This window comes from Dryobates pubescens, chromosome 2, assembly GCF_014839835.1.
Source record: "Dryobates pubescens isolate bDryPub1 chromosome 2, bDryPub1.pri, whole genome shotgun sequence".
Lineage (NCBI taxonomy): Eukaryota > Metazoa > Chordata > Aves > Piciformes > Picidae > Dryobates > Dryobates pubescens.
Window position 1 is genome coordinate 72,961 of NC_071613.1, and position 20,723 is coordinate 93,683.

General features: G+C 40.0%; 1 protein-coding gene across 1 annotated transcript in view; it reads right to left on the reverse strand.

Annotated features, from left to right (window-relative positions):
* Positions 1-1,110: 1,110 nt before the first annotated feature.
* The window catches only part of MTA3 (metastasis associated 1 family member 3), a 122,178-nt gene continuing 102,565 nt past the window's right edge, over positions 1,111-20,723 (reverse strand). Inside the window, exons 9-14 of the mRNA XM_054169086.1 lie at positions 17,714-17,902; positions 12,679-12,753; positions 8,563-8,621; positions 5,953-6,077; positions 4,598-4,749; positions 1,111-1,419 (exon numbers count right to left, since the gene is read on the reverse strand). Of these exons, the coding sequence (XP_054025061.1) occupies positions 1,180-1,419; positions 4,598-4,749; positions 5,953-6,077; positions 8,563-8,621; positions 12,679-12,753; positions 17,714-17,902 (840 nt within the window). The 3' untranslated portion in view covers positions 1,111-1,179. The remainder of the gene's footprint in view (positions 1,420-4,597; positions 4,750-5,952; positions 6,078-8,562; positions 8,622-12,678; positions 12,754-17,713; positions 17,903-20,723) is intronic.

Below are 20,723 nucleotides of genomic sequence, written 5' to 3' on the forward strand. Positions count from 1 at the left end.
AAGGATTAAAAATAGCGTCCTAGCCAAAACGTAGATATGCTTCTTTTGTGAAGTACAACTCATTTTGTTCACACAGTACACATAATTTCCTTAGATCTGAAAGCTGCTACTGACTTGGCATAGCTTTGAAAGAAGAAAGAAAATGGCCAACAGGACAACCGAATAAGTAAGACAAGGACAATGAACAGAAATATTCACCAAGTTCTGGATGGCTGCAGAAGCAGGTAAAGAGCTTGCACACAAAGAATGGCTGGTATTAAAGTATGTAAGAGGAAAATAATTACTCAAACCAGTTAAAATACGGTGGGAAAAGATTTAGCATTAATCTGGTAATACTGTAGAACAGACTCTTCGGTTCCAGCTAATGATCCAGGACACCAAATCCTGAAACACCAAGGGACTGCTCCAAGAACTTCATCCATGGAAGAATGGGAAACATAACCAAACTTCAAAACAATGTGCTCAGCACAGGGACAAAACCTACTGAAATATTCAGTGATTTTGCAGTAGGAATGACACACACGTGCACATAAAGAGGCTTTCTGGTGCTATCTACAACTCATAACCTTTTGTCATACTACTAGTACATTTATCAGTCATTCTTTGTATTTCGGCTATAAAATGAACAAGCATAATACAGAATTTTATTTAAAAGTAAATTTAAAAGTGGAACAGATGATAAAAAAAAATAATGAAACTATGATGAAATAATAAGCATGGCTATCACCACCACCTGATCACCACAGTAAAAAAGGACTGTATTACAGGCCACATTTGAATTCTTATGCATCCTCAGCTCCTTATTCCTGGACCAACCCCTCTAAGAAAATGTTAACATGTACAGATCTGTGCTCTCTGCTAAACAAAAAAGATCAACAGTGCTTAACAGAAAGCATGGTTTTAATGTCACAGTATTGGATTCTCCTCCCTGCCCCCAATTTACTTTTTAATGACAATTTTTTTAAGTGAATGTGATAATAGGTATCCTCTTTTTAATTCATTTGAAATGCTTCCTCAGCCTTAAATCTGTTCGGTAAAGCCAGACTTTATCCAACGTGTTGGTAATATGTTTGACAAATCAAAAAAACAAAAAGCAAAAGCACATAGACAAGAAATGTTTATTGAAGAAGAAAATAAAAGACAAAAATGGGTGGGAAGCACAGCACACAGAGATAAGAATTAAAAAAACATCTTACATTCTGCCTTAATGGCAGCACAGTTAATAGGGACAAAGGGACGTCTGGCTGCCTGCCGCAGGCGGAGGGTATTTTTGCAGACCTGGCGGGCCAGCTTTGTCCAGCAGGTGGTGTGAAGAAAGAAAGCCTGGCGTGTTTTCACTGCCGACTTCGGACTGCCGGTGTTACGAACTGGAGTCCCTTGTGTGGCCTGTCGGGACAAGTGAGTCCTAACACGGGATTCCTACAGAAACAAAACAAAAACTGTCACACATACATACACATACATCAATTACACCATTAAAAGCAACCAGAACCAAACACCACAATCTGGATAAATTCACAAGGGTAAGTGCAAGCAATAAACAAAAAGCCTGAGGCTTATGCAAGAAGCTGAATAATGGAGTGGACAGCTCTGTTGTCCACTGTGTTGTCCACTCTGTTGTCTGCTCTGTTGTCTGTGGATAAATAACGCTGTTATAGCTGAGATACAACATTTTACAGGCAATGCATAACTTCACAGAATGGCATAGGTTGGAAGGGACCTCAGAGATCATCTACTCCAACCTCCCTGCCATGGGCAGGGTGTTATGATCATAAGGAGGTTAATATTTAATAGGCAGAATGATTAATAACTTTATTAATATATTAATAACTTTATTAATAAGAATAACTTTATTAATAACTTTATTAATAAGAAAAAAATCACAGAAAATATTTATAAAACCTGTTTACTGGATTGAAATATTCAGTTGTGGAACAGATGCTTCACCAGCAGGAACATGTAACAATTGAAACAATATGAGCAAAAATCCAGAAACAACAAACAGCAATTTAAACTGTAAAGAAAAAAGAGAACATCGGCAACAGGCTGGAGGCTGCCCATAAGGGGGGAGGGGAAGGAACTCCAGAATTCTCTAGGGCAACAGAGCTTTAACAGATGCTTACAAAAATCAGATGTCACAATTGCTCACTGATCTTGGCACCCCGCGGCACGCGTGGGGATTTAAACAAAACCAAAATGGCATCAAGCACCTGAAAGCTGCAGGAACACAGTTTCACCTTCTGCTGGCTCCTGCAGCTTGTTGCTGTAGCACACACAGGGTTTATCTCCAGAGGTTCTGTAGCTGAAAGCTTTGTAGAAAAGAGGTTGCTGCTGAGGCTTGCAGGGCTTGTCGGCTTTGTAGCTTTGCCTGTTTGGAGAGGTTCTTCAGCTGCAATCGTCACAGCAGTGCTTTTTGCTTCTTCCAATAAAACAAAACTGTCCCAGGGACTCTCAGCTCCTCCTGGGGTTCATCTCTCAGCCCAGCAAGACATGTCTGTCTGCTCCTGGGCTTTACAATGCTTGCAGTGAGGGGTCTTGCAGTCTTGTCTGGGTAAACTGAAGCACAGCTCGGATTCCAAGCAAGGCTTGTGACTTCTCCCAGAATTCGGACAATTACAAGGCAAGGCTCTGGCTCTTTGGGCAGGTCCTGCCTGACCAATCTTATCTTCTATGATCAGGTGACCCGCCTGGTGGATGAGGGGAGGCCTATGGATGTAGTCTATCTGGACTTCAGCAAGGCCTTTGACACTGTCCCCCACAGCAAACTCCTGGCCAAGCTGTCAGCCCATGGTTTGGACAGGAGCACACTGTGTTGGGTTAGGAACTGGCTGGAGGCCAAGCCCAGAGAGTGGTGGTGAATGGTGCCACATCCAGCTGGCAGCCAGGCACCAGTGGTGTGCCCCAAGGATCAGTGCTGGGCCCCATGCTCTTTAACATCTTTATTGATGATCTGGATGAGGGCATCGAGTCCATCATCAGTAAATTTGCAGACACCAAGCTGGGGGGAGGAGTTATCTGCTGGAGGGTAGAGAGGCTCTGCAGAGGGACCTCAACAGGCTGCACAGATGGGCAGAGTTCAAGGGCATGAGACTGAACACATCCAAGTGCTGGGTTCTGCACATTGGCCACAACAACCCCATGCAGAGCTACAGGCTGGGGTCAGAGTGGCTGGAGAGCAGCCAGGCAGAGAGGGACCTGGGGGTGCTGCTCGATGATAGGCTGAACATGAGCCTGCAGTGTGCCCAGGCAGCCAGGAGGGCCAATGGCATCCTGGCCTGGATCAGGAACAGTGTGGCCAGCAGGAGCAGGGAGGTCATTCTGCCCCTGTACACTGCACTGGTTAGGCCACACCTCGAGTACTGTGTCCAGTTCTGGGCCCCTCAGTTTAGGAAGGAGGTTGACTTGCTGGAACGAGTCCAGAGAAGGGCAACGAAGTTGGTGAGGGGTTTGGAACACAGCCCTGGGAGGAGAGGCTGAGGGAGCTGGGGTTGCTTAGCCTGGAGAGAAGGAGACTGAGGGGTGACCTTACTGCTCTCTACAACTACCTTAAGGGAGGTTGTAGACAGGCGGATGTTGGTCTCTTCTCCCAGGCAGCCAGCACCAGAACAAGAGGACACAGTCTCAGGCTGCACCAGGGGAGGCCTAGGCTGGCGGTTAGAAGGAAGTTCTACACAGAGAGAGTGATTGCCCATTGGAATGGGCTGCCTGGGGAGGTGGTGGAGTCGCCATCACTGGAGGTGTTCAGGAGGAGACTTGATGGGGTGCTGGGTGCCATGGGTTAGTTGTTTAGGTGGTGTTGGATGATGGGTTGGACGCGATGATCTTGAAGCTCTATTCTATTCTATTCTATTCTATTCTATTCTATTCTATTCTATTTATAGATTTCCCGAGACAATGAAGGCCAATGACAGCAAAGATTAAGAGCTAAAAACCTGACACTTTAACCTATAGAGTGAGTTTTCTCCAAACGTGGCCGAAGGCACACACACCTGACCCACTTGGACCCCAAGACATGTTCAGACAAGCCTGGGCAACCTGGGCAATTTCCTGAAAAACCAGATCTGCTGGCTCCTGCCCCATTGTCTGATTCAGAGCATTTTTGAGGCTTTTGTCCCTTCAGGACACAAGGATATCTGTCAACTAGATCAGGCTGCTCAAGGCCTAATCCAGCCTGGCCTTGAAAACCTCCAGTGGTGGGGGCATTCACAACCACTCTGGGTAACCTCTTCCAGAGTCTCATACTGAAGAGCTTCTTCCTGAGATCTAGTCTAAACCTACCTTCCCTCAATTTAAAACCATTCACCCTAGTCCCATTGCTAGACACTCGTATGACTGATTCACTGACAAGATTATGTTTGTTCACCAAAAATGTATAAACTGGAAGTTTGTTTACCTAAGACATGGTCATACAAAGACACTGCAGGACCTGCACACTGTCCAGTTTTACTTAAGACAGGAAAAGGATGAATAAATTTAAGTTTTGTAACACTAAAATAGAACACATACATAAAACCCCATTTCATTAAACATTCAAATCACAGCATTCTTGTGAAAGCATCATACTAAATTTTAGGAAATGTTATCTATGCAATCCTACCTCTGCAGGTTGGCTAGAAGACAATTTATCTTCATCTGTTTGTGTGGGCATTTTCAGGCCACCATATTTCTTCCAATAAATCCAGCAAGATGCACACAATCTACACTGCATACTAGGAGGACCCCAAGAATACCACTGATGAGATTGTGGAGCTAAGAAAGAAAAATCAGCACAGTCAAAGCGGTGCATGTTACATTCATTATAACAAATCCACAGGGTGTAATGAATGGCATTCCTAAGAGCATTACATGGATGCATATTTAATACATTTTGTATGGAAAAAAATAACAACTTGGATATTGTTTTATAAACACCCCACAAGTCAACTTCAAATGGAAATGTCAAAGTATTTCCCTACTTAATTTTGAATGAGAGACTGTAAGGACAAGAGGTTTTTTTTACAGGGGGCTACAAAAGCAAGCAAACAACAAAACTGATTTACCAGACAAATAAAAAACCCCAAACTACACCACCCCCGAAGTTTATAAACTCTGCACTGTTTCTACTTTTACCCTGGAAGACAGGATTACCAATTTTCCTGCTTATTAGAATTACTACAGATCTGGGCGTCTTGCTTAACTCATGCAGAATGAGTACTTGTATGTCAAGATCCCTACAAGAAAAGGGCAATCATGCTGGCCACTGACATAGGGAGACACACGTGTATCGTGTGTATGTGGAAAATCAGCATGAAACACTAATTTAATGATATTTTTTTTTTCATATTCTTTCACAAGAAAACTATTTTTTGAAAAATGTGATTTGCAAAACAAGTATGTAACTGAAACTGCCCGGATACAGGGTATGACTTCACTCGGTGCTGAAGACACAGGAAGCCACAGCAGTGACAAGTAAAGAACTCTCATATGGTAGCCATTTTCAATTCTGGATTTTATTATGTATAACCTATGTGGAAAGCTGCTACTTCAAAAGGTCCACCAGTAACCACTGGAAACACATAAAATACTAAGAAAACGACAACAACAGCAACAAACCAAAAACACCCCACAACACAAGCAGCAAACAATCCCAAACAACTCAGAAAGCCATGCCATCACAGAGAACCAAAAATAAATTTGAATGCAGTATTCTGAACGTAAAGGCAGAGGCTATCAGTGCCATCACATTGTACTATTTCACGCTTCTGTACTTTCTGAATTGTTACAAAAAGTGGATTTGAATATTGACATTTGATCAATAAGCTGAAGGCAGCTGTAACTTGTTTCTCATACAATTCAATGAAAATGATTTCCCATTCATAAGGTCCAAAAGTAGGTAACATTTTTTAAAAGCTGCATATTAGAACTGTGAATTATTACTATAAAAATGTTATTTACTTATAAAGAATTACTTACTATAGCAACTTTCACAAGCTCGACCTATCAGTGAGGCCTGTGCCTGGTAAGAGGCTCCCATTGCTCCATTGACTGCAGCAGGTTTCCCGTTGTTGCTGGATATTTGATTGGGATTTGGTTTATTGCTTTAAACACAAAATTAAACAAATATTTTACTAACCAGTCAGTCGACATCCAAACAAGCACTTCATTTTGGATTCTGGTATGTGACAGCAACATCTATAAAACTGCTCTGAATAAAAGCACTAGTATTTTCAGCACTATCGGAGACCTGCTATGCAAAGAGCTGCTTTGATAGTCAAATTTACAGATCCTTGTAAAATGTTCTCACATAGTCTAAGATACCTGGCAAGTTACTAGAAGATCAAGTCTCCGCATCAAGCATTAACAAAAGCCTGCCACAGCACAAGACTTAAGAAGGGAGTTCCAGTCAAAAGATAAGGCTCTAGAAGGTGAAGCTGGACTTCGGGGTAAGTGTAACAACTAAAAGTAGCAATGCTGCCTATACCATTACAAAGCTGCCTACCCTAAATGAGGGTCTGCTGCTCCTACCTCAAGCAGCGGTATATACCTTCCCACCAACTGCAGTAAGTGTAAACATCCTATAACCCTGGCAAAGCTCAGAATCAGGCTGCTCTGCCTGGATTCTGTTCCAAATTTCTTTGTTCTCTGAGAAGGTGGAAGAACTGGTTTTGGATTTATTTTTTTATTATATTATCGTAGTGATCATTTTGCCTACTAATACTTCAGTGAAGTAGAACTTTACAGTCATTTAGTGCTGAGAGAATTCAGATGCTCCTACTTCTTCACTAGGTTAACTCCAGTTTTGTGGACACACTGATTCCTAAAATATTATTTGCTACTTTAGATAGCACAAAATATATCCAAGGTTATTTAAAATGACTAATTAAAGTTTACTGTATCAAGTCCCTACCCCAAATGCCAAAAAGTCTGTCTTCACTTTTTCACTGTATCCAGTGAGAGACACTTTTCACGATTTCCAGATACTGTTTATCAAGTACCTTCAAGAAAAGCACCTTGGGCTCAAGGTACAAGAGAAGGTATCAAGAGATATTATCTCCCATGTTGCAATCTGTTGCAACAGAAACCATGAATTGAAAGGGACTCTGGCTACTGAGGACAAAACCTTGCTTTTACAAGAAATTTCTTATGACCAAGCTCAGAAAGGTATTCGGCTCTGAGAAAGCAGTTAGGTTTCAAAAACAATAAATCAGTCCTAAAACAGAGCCTTAACAAACCCATTTGCCCACGAGTGCCCCAGATCTGTCATCCAAGGTCTGAGAAGTCCTAAGAAGGGGAGCTTATCATTCACTATGGATTTTGTCTTGATATAGAGGCAAAAGACAGAGATGAAAAAAGATAAAAATGGCAAAAATCCTGTATTTCAAAACAGGTTTTGCCATCCAATATAAATAGTTCCTATTGTGAACACAAGTGAAAGACCTGAATTGTACATATGTACCAAAGAAACTAAACGGAAAGACTGAGTATCTTACAGTTTTCCTAAAGCAACTGCTTCCCTGAGAAGGTCAGGGAACACTCATCAGAGTTTTCAGCTTTTTCAGAAAGGACTCATGTATGAGAAACTTGAACTTCAAAACGCACAGCACCTTTTCAGAGATGAGATTGACTGAACTTAAGAGTTTGCTGTTTGTATTATTAAATCTGTTTAAGAGAGAAAAGTCTGCATGAAATATGGAAATGAAGCTCCACTGTCTGAAATTTATACAAGTGAGCAGAAAGACATCAGTGGATTTTCAATGTACTTCACCCAATATTCGAGTCTTCTGTTATACAAATATTCATACCGATAGGAAAGTCACAGATATGTAAACTTAATATGCCCACAGAAATCTTAAAATAATGTAATCTGTAATCCTGTCTCTTCTCATAATCTTGAAATTATGAATATGAAAGAGACAGATGAGATCTTGTTTCTGTAAATGGCATGGTAACAAAAGCAGATATAGCATTGAGTTTAAATAAAAACAAACAAGACCCAAACATACTAAAAAACCCAGAGAAAACTCAGTTTTATTAATAATACTTGTTCAAAGATAAAGGATTTTCATCTGTGTGCTACCTTTAATTTATAGCCAGAACATGTCACTTCTCTAGCTGAAGAAGACAGATAAAAATGTAAAGTATCTGAATTTATTTTATTCAGCCACATGAAAAACTGCTTCTCTTCTGAAATACTGCATTTACACAACATGAAGTGCTGTGCTATGGAGACTGGGGAGTGAGCACTCTGGAAAAGTGGGGTTTTTTTCAATGGTGAGATCTTTCTCTCATACCAGTGCTCCACATAGTACTTTGGTGGCTTTTGTAAAACTTCTCAGGCAGTTTGCAGGTCAAAGGGCTCAGGGTTAGGGCTAAGCACAAAGGTTTCCCTTATGACAAGCGTCTGTGGCTTTTCCTGATTATCTCTCTGTATCATTCTGCTTATATATAACAAATATTAAGGAAAGTAACTATTAAAAGTCAACTGAATTATCATGTGTTACTGTATGTAACTGCATGTTAGCTTCAACAGTACCTGTACCTTATTAAAAAAAAACAAACAAAAAAACCCAACTTTATACTCACTAGGTGGGGATGTACACTTGTTTCAATTTACTTTCTGCTTCAGCCGCTTTCAGACGTTTCTAGTTGAAAAATTAGCACATTAAATTATTTTATTATACACAAGTACAAGATTTCATAAAGATGCACACAATCCAGCTTTAAATTACTTGTGTTTTGTGATTCCAGAGGAGTCTTCAAAAGAAGTGCAGAAATCTACAAGGTGAAAACCACGAAAGATGAGTTCTCTATTTTTGTGGTTAGTTTGAAATGACAGCACAGTCCCGTGCCCAGAGCCACTCACAGCAATCACCTATGGCAATGCAGTTTCAAAAAAGGCAATTGCAGTTCACAAACATTCACAAGATCGTGGCTAACCCTCACTGCAGAATAAGTAGAAAATAAAGGAGCAACATAGCACATGATGGGTTTCTCATCTTGTGGTGGTTCGAAATCTGTATCAGTCTGTTCTTGAGTGCCTTATCAAGCCTGAGACCAGGGTTTTGTAAGAAGTACAAGGAATTGGACTGTTAGAAATAAATAAACATCTATAAGGCGCCATTACAACTGTAGCTCAGGAACACAGCAGCGGCAGGACAGCAACACTCCTGTCATGATAGTCTGTGAATTTCCAGATTAGTATTCTTTGTACTTAAAGCACACAGCATTACTAAGTTCCAAAATACTGGGAAGTTTTAGTCATTGCCACATGCTATACAACTAACTTAAGCTAAGAATTTTTTCAGCAATAGCACAGGAAATGCAGAGTTCAGATATCTAACTTGTTACCCGAAACATTTGTTGCAATGTAGAGGCTCAAAATTGGTAAACTGTGAAGGCTGGAAGTTGAAATTGAAAACATTTAGACAAGAAACAAACCACCAGTTTGTAACAATAAAAGTAACAAATCACTGTGGCAATGTAACAAAAACAGCTGATGCTTTGCTAGGAAAAAAAAAACCCAAACCCCAAACATTTACATCTGCTGTTAAACAGTTAAATATTCCAAACAAGTCTTACAGATTGCGTTGCAGGGGAGGGTCAAGCTACAATAACCCAGGTTTTCACCCGGGCTCTATGATTTTTAATCAACTACCCTTAGAACTGAATGTTCCTTCCATTTAAGAAATTTTGTTATGAATACAAGCTGACAAATAACCCATGAGATGACAATTTCACTATGTTAATAGTTTTCAACAGTGGAAATAAATGCTAGGGAGATGTAATATGCTGTGGTAATACCATAATTCAGTTATCCATGTATATGTTCTTCCCTTTTCTTTTACAAAGTCTCAGTAAAAGTATTTTGCATTGAAACAGATTAAGGAGAACACCACAAGTAATGAGAACACTTTTCATTCAGTGTGTGACCGTTTGAGGCTGTGCCTTTAAGAAAGGGACAGCGCTGGGACACTCTGGCTGAATATTTTGTAAATATTGATATTCTAAACGAATTTCATTGGTAGATTGGTAGAATGCAACTTTAAGTTTTAGGGCAGTTGGAATTTTTCTGAGTTCCAGCCTGTTCTGCCTTTCCAGCCTGTCTGCTTCTGAGCAAACTAGCTGGAGCTGACCTTGAGATAAGCAAAACTAATCCCTGCATGTGCTTTTTGAAGCCTAATAAGAACTCTTTTCCTTAATAACTGCCTTTCTTTCTCTCTCTAACCCCTTTTTGGGAAAAAAGGGAGGTAGGGGGAGAGAGGGGGTTACAGGGAGGGAAACCCTCCTTTTCTCGAGGAGGGAATTTTGTTGTGTTATTTTTCTTTGCTGTATATTTCTGTATATATATTGTAAATACTGTATATATTGTGTTATATATAACCTGCATTCCATATATGCTTGTAAATATAGCGTTGCTTCTCCGACTGAGTTTAGCTGTGGTTTCTTTCCCTGTGGGGGAGGGAGAGCTAGGCCCTCTCTCAATCCACCACACAGTGGAAGCAGCCCTTGGCCTTCCTCAACACTATATAATGTAGTAGTCATTAGAAGTGTCATATCAGCAAGGTCTGAATTAGTTTTGCTAGACAGGTTCAGCACAAACTGAGAACTTTTAACACATCTACTACCCTTCACCTTAACTTGAAGGGAACAAGCCATGCAAGGTGGCAGTAGTAGCTCTACTGCCATTAAATCACTACCTTTAGTTACCATGCAAGAATGACATTTAGTAGCAATTATGACAGGGAAATCTTTGTTAGACCTGACACACTATGGACTATTTACACAAAGAAAGAGCAATTTTTCGTATTAGATTACACTCATCTAGCATCTAGAGGCTGTATTTTACGCAGGGATATACATAGACATTCCTATTTTGACAAGCCACTTTCTTACTGAACATATTTTCTCCCTGAAATTCATTCAATTATTGCAGCTTGTTCTGCTGGTGAAAAAACCCTCTACAAATACTGATTTTACCAAACTCTATTATTTTTACCATCCCAGAACAAACTAAGGAAGAGCAGGATGAATTTCTGATCTCTTGTTAGGGAGGATTACAGAAATGCTAACTGAGATCAAAATGAGGTATTTTGTTACTAATATCATATGTGTGACTCTGAAAGGACACGTCTAAAGCTTTCAATCCTATGGTGTATTGATGTTCTGAGTTCAGGATGTTGTAAGTTGACTTAATTACCAAGTAAATCACAGGCATTTACAAGAGCTCTCAGGTTCCAGAAAACCATAATGCGTTTTTGTTTTTTGTTTTTCTTCTGTGTAAGGCTAAAAAACCTAACCCTGCAAAACAGTACAGAAACAACACACCATCACACACCTTGATCATTACAGCAACAACCACCATGAAGCCCTAATTAACTTGAGAAGTGCAGTCCTGGTCTTTGTACAAGCATTCCAGAGAAAGTATTTCTGAAAAACTTCATAGGAAATAACATCATTCTCTGAGTAACCAAAGTGTTGACAGAAGTCAACCTGCCCTTCCACTCATTCTTAGTCCATGGTTTTCAGTGTCAATGAAAGTTTTATCTGTTTCTTCAAGATCATTTGTAACCCAATCCTTAAGAGCTGACAAACAGCACAGCAAATCTCTGCTGGCAATACCTTTCTAGGATAAAGGGTAACAGTGCAAAAAAAGGGTTAAAAGTTAAATGTATGGCAACAAACCCAGAAAATCATGACTTTAAACACACAGCATACTATTTTCTTCTCTTATTATTCATAGAAGTAGTGACAGTCCCATAATCTACCATGTGGTAAAAGACTCTTCCCTTACTTGCTGCACTTTCCATACTCCAACACAGTAATGCAGAAATACTTTCAAATAAAGCAGAAGCAGCTGAAGCCACAGCTCCTTTGACACACTGTAAGGAAATCCAGAATAATAATCCCAAAGATTCATCTAACAATACAGCTCTAAGCATGACAGCATTTATTTTCAACATGCTGTACCTACTATCACTACCAATTCCACAGCAAGTGAAGGAGCTACAACCCAAAATATAAAATCATAATTGAAAATGGAGTATTTCAAAGTATTTTATATATCTAAACCAAGGAGTAAATGAAGTGTGCAATACAGAGAAGGCACCAACACTGACATTTTACCTAAATGTGCTTAAAATATTCCAGTGTCAGTACCCAGCACAATTTTATCATGATTCTGCTTCAGAGCAATCAGAAAAATCAGATACTCAATCAGATGTCTGAACACATCCACTGGGTGCAGAATATTCTTGATTTTGGTTTTAAATCTTGATGATGTCAAAGCATTTTTTTACCACAGAGTAAAACAAAAGCTTCACAACATTAACAGCCACTTTAACACAATGTATTTCTCCTTTTGTTTCAGTTCCATGCACAGCTGCACAGCCTAAAGCATTTGCTCTACCTCCCATTTCCTTCTTATCCCATGCTGGAGTAAGAACTAGGAACCACATTGTTGCAGACCAGCATACAACACAAATGGCTTTAAAAGCTCTTTGAGCTACATGATATACAGTAGCTATCAGAGGATTTGACAGTGCACCCTGTGAACAGCACAAATCCACCGGTCTAAAATATTAAAACAGGTCTCCCACCAAACCTCTCCCTAAGAACACTAACAGATTTTTATGGTTAAACAAGCTCAGATTATTTAAGAATGTGGCACACTGATTCATGCTGAAACAGTCACTAAATTACCTGCTGCACGTATCTGTCAGTGGTTTTCCACATGTAATAATACTCAATGATGCTAGTCAGCGACTTCCAAGGGAGCTGAAAAATATTTGTTACAAATGAAAGCATTTCCAAGGAACTGCAATATCCAAACATCATTAAACATGGTCAATTCAAGTACAGTTGATACACAGATACTGAAATGTGGATGTATTACATATCTATGTTAAAATCAATATGCAAGTGATAATATAAATACTACCATTAACAATACACAACCTTTCCTTGTAGTTAAGAAGGATGCAGAGCAACAACATATTCAAATCCAAATGTAATTTATTCTGCTTAAGCCATATGGTTAAATAAAGTGATCAAAAGAGAGTCCAATTTCTGTCAGGGAACACAGTGGGTAATATCTCTAGTATGAAGTGTATCAGATGGAGAACAACATCAGGACTAAAGAAAATCCTCTCGACTGTGTTCAAACAATGGTTACTGTACTTTGTTCACAGGTTTTCAATTCCTATAACATCTAGACTCCGCACTAGTTTTGCAAACCCGCCACATACTTACGAACATTAAACAAGAAAAGGATGCTAGGAAGAATTGCTACCTTGAGCAATCAGTGTGATACCGACAACACCTCACAAAAATCTTTGTGCAAACTCAGGGCAGTTGCTGCTGATGATGACTTTGGATGCACATGTAAAATAAAAATGTATCAGCAAACACTTGGTGGAGAAAATTAAGCATGCAGTAGCTATTTTTAATTGCTACCTAACAATCTATTTGACTCCAGAAATTCGTTCTATAATTTAAATCAGTACTTCTCTTAACAAATTAATGCAATTTTTCCTTCATAACCTAGAAATAGGCTACTATTTTGTGCATGGTATTTTCTAGAGGCATGCATTAACATTAGTAGTCTCTGCTTCCCTGAAATGAGGATGATTTTTAGAAGTCCCAGGAAGTACAGGTGTCGCAGCCTATCTTTGCAATCTTACTCACTCCATTTTGGGGCTTTTTGTATGTCTTAAGCCATGTTCCTGAACCTTTAATTAAGTTCCTAAATGAACAGAGGAACACCACATCAAGCTGCCTCTCCCTGGAGGCAGGAGCTCACAGTTCATGCTAATAGATTTCAGACAAGAGGAACAGACTCTGGCTCCCACATTTCTGCCTTTCAGGAGCTTGGATTCAAGTCCAGACTCAGCTGCGAATTCTCTCAGGCAGTCTACCACAGTGTGTAAATCCCTGTCCACTTGCAGTTAATGAAGAAGTATCAATGTGACAAAGGCATATGCTGGCATTTCAATAAATAGCAACACAATTTAATTTACTAAAATCCTTTTGCTTTCTCAGGTAAATTATGCCTTGAAAGAACTCTGCTCAAGAAAAGGCAAATGATGAGAACATATGTGGTTCAAGGTTACAGATGAGTTGCTTCTCAGTTTCTAGGTCTATATTCTTCCTTGCAAGGAAGTGAAAGAGTCATCCATTCTATCTGCCATAATTAAGGTGCTTAGACTTAGATTACCATGATCCTTTCACACCAATTCAGAACTCTGCTTGTTTGACAGACTATGATTATCCTGTGTTCTGTTTACCTGCACAGTTAAATGACAGAACACTGTAGAGGCACACAAATTTTCCAGAGATTGCTCTGAACCGCCCAAGAAGCTGTGAACAGCCACAGAATAAGGCACTCTCATTACCAAATTCTATTGAACACTAATTGAAAGAAGTAAATATTACTATCTGTGTGATGTTTTTGTAGGAGAAAATCAGCAAAGAAGTGTCAGCAGTAGGGAAAGAGGAAGAGGGAATTTTCAGGTTTTTTAGGGCAGAGGGACCACTCAGATCAAGAGGAAGTACCTGTAACATTAAGGCATTTTTCCACGATTTTCTGAAGCTGGACAACAGTTGCTGCCATTTTCCAGAAACAGTTCAAGTTTGATTCCCAAGGCCTTTCCTATCATATTTGAGATCTAACAATTACAAATTGTGAAGACTGTTGATAATTTAAGAATTAACAGGCATGACAGCTAACTCTTAACATTAGGAAAACATTTATATTTGGAGAACATAAAATATTCAGTCTTCCACTCTACTGTCCTGGGATGTGAAGTAGTTCAAACAAATTCAATTAAGTTTAGGTTGATTAGGATTCACATAGGTTCTTAAAGACAGCAGAACCTCCACAAATGAGCTCCTGTAACAACTGATGAGTCAACAGCTGATGAAAATTATTCAAAGGTTAGACTGGTAAGTTGATACAAAATGAGCTTCTCCTCTCTATTAAACTCCTTTACACATTGTATAATAATTGTCTTGCTTACAACTATTTAATGTTTATAGCTTAATGGTTGAATAGAACAGAGTTAACCAGGTCAGAAAAGACCTTCAAGATCAAGTCCAACCTATCACCCAACACCACGTAACCAACTAAACCATGGCACCAAGTGCCTCATCCAGACTCTTCTTAAACACACACTGCACACTTAACAGTTCTTACTAATTGCTGGAAAAGGAAATGAACCTGTCCTTTAGCAAACTATCATTTAAGGGCTGCAACAGTAGCTACTATGCCTTGCAAATCTGGGCGAACTTCAGAAAAAGCAACACCTCTGGCATGCCACGACTCAAGCAGGTACCACATAACCCTTCTACTTCAGAAAACTGCTACCAACCACTTTCTACCATGCAACATGACAACCTTGCCTGTGCTATGGCCCCACTGGATGACGCTTTAGGTTGGAGTTTAATCTCAGGCACCATAGGATTTTGTCTTATCGTTAGACCCTATGTGGACACTTGAACAAGTTTGCATGAACAATACAGGTACACTGGCTCTTTGCCCATGATCTTACTGCACAGATAAGAGTGCTTTTCAGTGACCTGCTATTGAAGAGAGATGATAAATGTATTCTGACGGAAAATCACCGTTTAAGTGCCTCATATTTATACCTAGGTCACCTTGCAGAAACTTTTCATGTATCTGTGACCCAAATCTTAAAGGACTATTTTAGATGATTATTTAAATGTTTGCTTTCATATCTCTGTACTTTCAGAAGGCTACATAGCAAGTAAGAACACATAAATTTTACTCCAGAGAAAACAAAATACCCAAAGATTACACAGTGATTCACACAGTGTAAAGAATTCAAGTTATATGGAATTACACCAAGACTGTGTGCACCAAGTTACCAATACCACACAAACTGACATGTAAAATAGTTCTTCTAGTGATGTTTTAAAAATGACACGCCACTTTCTTAAAGTAAAAATCCCAAGTGAATAAGGAGAGACCTCTTTGTTCTAACTAAATGAGAATGTAATTGATTAGTGTCCCACATCCATTTCTGCTGCACTTGGCTACATCATGCACGTGCCCTCAGTACGCCACACAAACCAATCTTTAGATGTGTGCAGATCTCATTTTGAGAGGAGGGTGACGGAAGATGTCAGAAGTCTATCTGAGAATGTTTTGAACATTATAAACAGCTTCTAGCAGACTCTTTCAAATACCCAGCATCTGAACACTTAAATTATTCCTGCAACACATAATCCACTGTATCACATATCAACAGAATTATATGTTACATAACACAGAAATTATACAGAAAATAAAAATACTACATAAATAACACAGATAAGGATTAGGTGTACTTGGCCAAAAATTGTGCTAAGACTTGTTAACAGACAGTAAAAGTTGTATTATATGCATTATGCATTTTGGAAAGACAAATACTATGTATTAGGAAATATTTAGATAGAAAACATAGCTACTGAATTCTTGCACAGTTACAGCTGAGGACCATTTATCTATATGAGAAAGAATAAGGAGTTGCAGATTTCATTAAGATTTCAGTGCTAACGCTCTACAAACATTCTTTTCTAGTCATGCTTTCTTGAACTTAACTATTTTATACATGATGCAATTTTCAATGTTATGTGATGAACACGGTGAACATTTTCTCCCTTCAGAATCTCAAATTTAAGTACACAGTTATAATACACCTGCTAAAACGCCAGTTCGTCAGAAAAGCAATACCCTTCTCTTCCCACCTTCATTCAATTATGTGCTTCATTTCAGAACTGTGAAAGTGAAGGAAAGACAGCTTAGCTCAGTGCTAAGCCTTCTCCCACTGTCCCACACTATCTTGGAAGGATTTCCACATTTACTATACAGTACCACTTTCTTCTCACAAAGTTTGTTAATAACTTCTGCAAGGATAAAAAGTATCTGAGCTCTGAGTCAAGCAGAATGAGATTGTTGTGGAAATGTTTCAATCAACCTCAGTATTAAATATTGGAATTCCTTTGGCTTAAATCCCAACCTTTTCATGAAGCCCACCCTGAATGTAGTACAACAGGGAAATCTGTTTTCTTGAAAGAAACAAGTTCTACAAGCAATGTACAAAGAAATTTGGAGACAAATTGCTAGCAATTCCAGCAAACGGTGTTAGAATCAACTTCATGTCATTACTTTGCATAAAAACTCAGCAAATTAAAGCTTTAATGCCCTATAGTCTGATACTTGGTACCACAAAAAAGTGTAATTAGAACATATTCCCTTTTTCAGAAGTGCCAAAATATCTAATATGTCAAAATAACTCCCTGTGGTGCACTTTAAAAGCTATCTGAATATAAATTTCTCTCTGTTAAACACAGGAAGAAACCTCAGCTTTCCAAAAGCACTCAGGGGAGTCAGACTGTTAATAAATTTCTCTGGAAACTGTGGAAAAACTCAAAGAAAAGGTGTTGGAACTTTTTTAAACGCTTTACAAACCTTGTAAAAATCTCTACCAAAATACATCAGCATGAGACATCCTACCTGGTATTAAACCATTTAACAGATTATTTTCTGACAACATCTTTGCAAAGAATGACAGTGAACAGGAAAGCATATTGACTTTCAGCCAGGCACAATGTATATGTATGTTAATTGCATCTATCAGCTACACAGATGTCTCCTTTAGCTATCTCCCAAACCACCAGAAAGCAATTGTGCTTGCCCATGTGAAAATGCAGTAAAGCATACTACATTTGTACTTACAAAGTCTTGTCGAATGTCATTGAAGTCCTTGCCATACTTCTCCAGTGCCTCTTCAAATAAACTAGCTTCTGATGCTGACCACTCTTCCATTTCATCTCTACACAAGACAGGCCCTCCAACTGGCACTAGAACACTGATGGCACTGCTCAAATCATAGTTGTGTTTATGCAGGGTATCCATCGCATGAAACTTGCAAGTGGAAAGAGATCATTTAAGAAAAGGCATTGGCATGCACAGCAGTGCATTGCAGTTGATGCAAACTCAATGTATTCTTTTCTACAAGCCACGACAGAAGCCTCAACTAATGCTACATTTAGAATCTATCTTGATTTCATAGGTTTTCTGCTATGGAACAGAAGGAAAGTAATTTATTTATTACTTAATTTGGGAAAGGAAATGCCTTAATAAAATGTTTATTAAAAATTACATTAGTTTATTAGTTCCTGCAAATTGCAAGCAAACATGTCTAGAGAGTATTTAGTTGGTAGAAATTGGTTTCATGTAACCCAATAGAGACAGTGGCATATATTGACTTATGGGCCATTTTCCATTACCAGAAGTTCTAAATAGTAGCCAAGTAGCTGTACAGACATCTATTTGCTCAATACTCTCATTGCTGGGGAAGGAAGCCATTTATTGTTTTCATCATCATCATACTGAAAAACAAGCAGGTTTTTGTCCCTTGCTAAACTCTATTGTTAGAGATGGGTACATGAGATTTTTTTGGTGAATTCAGCTCCTGCTGTAGAAGAGGAAAAGATAAAACTATCAAGTTATAGCATTCCTCACTTTACAGGTGACACTGAACACTCACATTGCTAAATAATGATGGGTAACTCCACCCACAGAGAACAAGAGCAACATACATACAACAGGCCTTTCAGACTCAGTGGCCAAAAAGACCCCATCAGGAGAATCTTAAATTGTGCAGAAGGAGGTATTAGAGTTATAAAAGTGCAGTAACATGTGTGACTGTACATCAGCCACAGCAAAGAGCTGCAACCATCGCATGCAATCTCTCATGCAACGTTAAAGTCATTTTAGCACAGGGGGCATCCAAAATCTTTCAATCACTAGTAGTATTTACAAAACCATTACAGTTGAACTTCTGTATAAAACTGTACTGCAAATAATTCCCTTATCTTTTGACATCTCCTACAAGTGGCTAGTCTTTCTCCAGCTATCAAAATACCTCTCTGAAATCTATCAAGCACAAGACTCTTGAACTGTATTGTCACCACAAAGTAATGTCACTATTACCCTACAAAACATCATTCTACTTATGGTTCATGTCAAATTCACTAGCCTGGAGAAAAAAAGCATTGTTAAAATGAAATATTCTATTATGGAAATACACAACATGATGTCTTTTCAGATTACAGAATGTAAAATGAAACCACTTGTTTACTGCTTACCATTCAGGCAACGAGTGAACCAAACCCAAAGACTAAACCCTTACAGTGCAAGTACTACCAAGGTTTAAAACTTTGTTTAAACTTCAGCCTTTGTGGAAAAGCAGCACACATCAGGCATTTTCCAAGCAGCTGCTAAATCCAGATATAGAATAGAATAGAATAGAATAGAATAGAATAGAATAGAATAGAATAGAATAGAATAGAATAGAATAGAATAGAATAGAATAGACCAGGTTGGAAGAGACCTTCAAGATCATTGTGTCCAACCCATCAACCAATCCAGCGCCACCTAATCAACTAAACCATGCAACCAAGCACGCAATCAAGTCTCCTCCTGAACACCTCCAATGATGGCAACTCCACCACCTCCCCAGGCAGCCCATTCCAATGGGCAATCACTCTCTCTCTGTAGAACTTCCTCCTAACCCCCAGCCTAGGCCTCCCCTGGCACAGCCTGAGACTGTGTCCTCTTGTTCTGGTGCTGGCTGCCTGGGAGAAGAGACCAACCTCTGCCTGTCTACAACCTCCCTTCAGGTAGTTGTAGAGAGCAATGAGGTCACCCCTGAGTCTCCTCTTCTCCAAGCTAAGCAACCCCAGCTCCCTCAGCCTCTCCTGAGGCCTGAGGCAACTTTGTTACCCTTCTCAGGACACGCTCTAGCAAGTCAACCTCCTTCCTAAACTGAGAGGCCCAGAATGGGACACAGTCTACCTGGACTTCAGCAAGGCCTTTGACACCATCCCCCACAGCAGACTGCTGTCTAAGCTGTCAGCTCGTGGCTTGGACAGCAACACTCTGTGCTGGGTTAGGAACTGGCTGGAGGGCTCAGCCCAGAGAGTGGTGGTGAATGGTGCGACATCCAGCTGGTGGCCAGTCACCAGTGGTGTGCCCCAGGGATCAGTGCTGGGCCCCATGCTCTTTAACATCTTCATTGATGATATGGATGAGGGGGTTGAGTCAGTCATCAGCAAATTTGCAGATGACACCAAGTTGGGAACAGATGTTGGTCAGTTAGAGGGCAGAAGGGCTCTGCAGAGGGACCTCGACCGACTGGACAGATGGACAGAGTCCAACAGGATGGTATTTAACAAGTCCAAGTGCCAGGGGCTGCACTTTGGCCACAGCAACCCCATGCAGAGCTACAGGCTGGGGTCAGAGTGGCTGGAGAGCTGCCAAACAGAGAGGGACCTGGGGGTGCTGGTTGACAGCTGCCTAAACATGAGCCAGCAGTGTGCCCAGGTGGCCAAGAGGGCCAATGGCATCCTGGCCTGTATTAGGAATAGTGTGGCCAGCAGGAGCAGGGAGGTCATTGTGCCCCTGTACTCTGCATTGGTTAGGCCACACCTTGAGTACTGTGTCCAGTTCTGGGCCCCTCAGTTTAAGAAGGACATTGAGACACTTGAACGTGTCCAGAGAAGGGCAACAAGGCTGGGGAGAGGCCTTGAGCACAGCCCTGTGAGGAGAGGCTGAGGAAGCTGGCACTGTTTAGCCTGGAGAAGGATCAGGGGTGACCTCATTGCCCTCTACAACTACCTGAAGGGTGGTTGTAGCCAGGAAGGGGTTGGTCTCTTCTCCCAGGCAACCAGCACCAGAACAA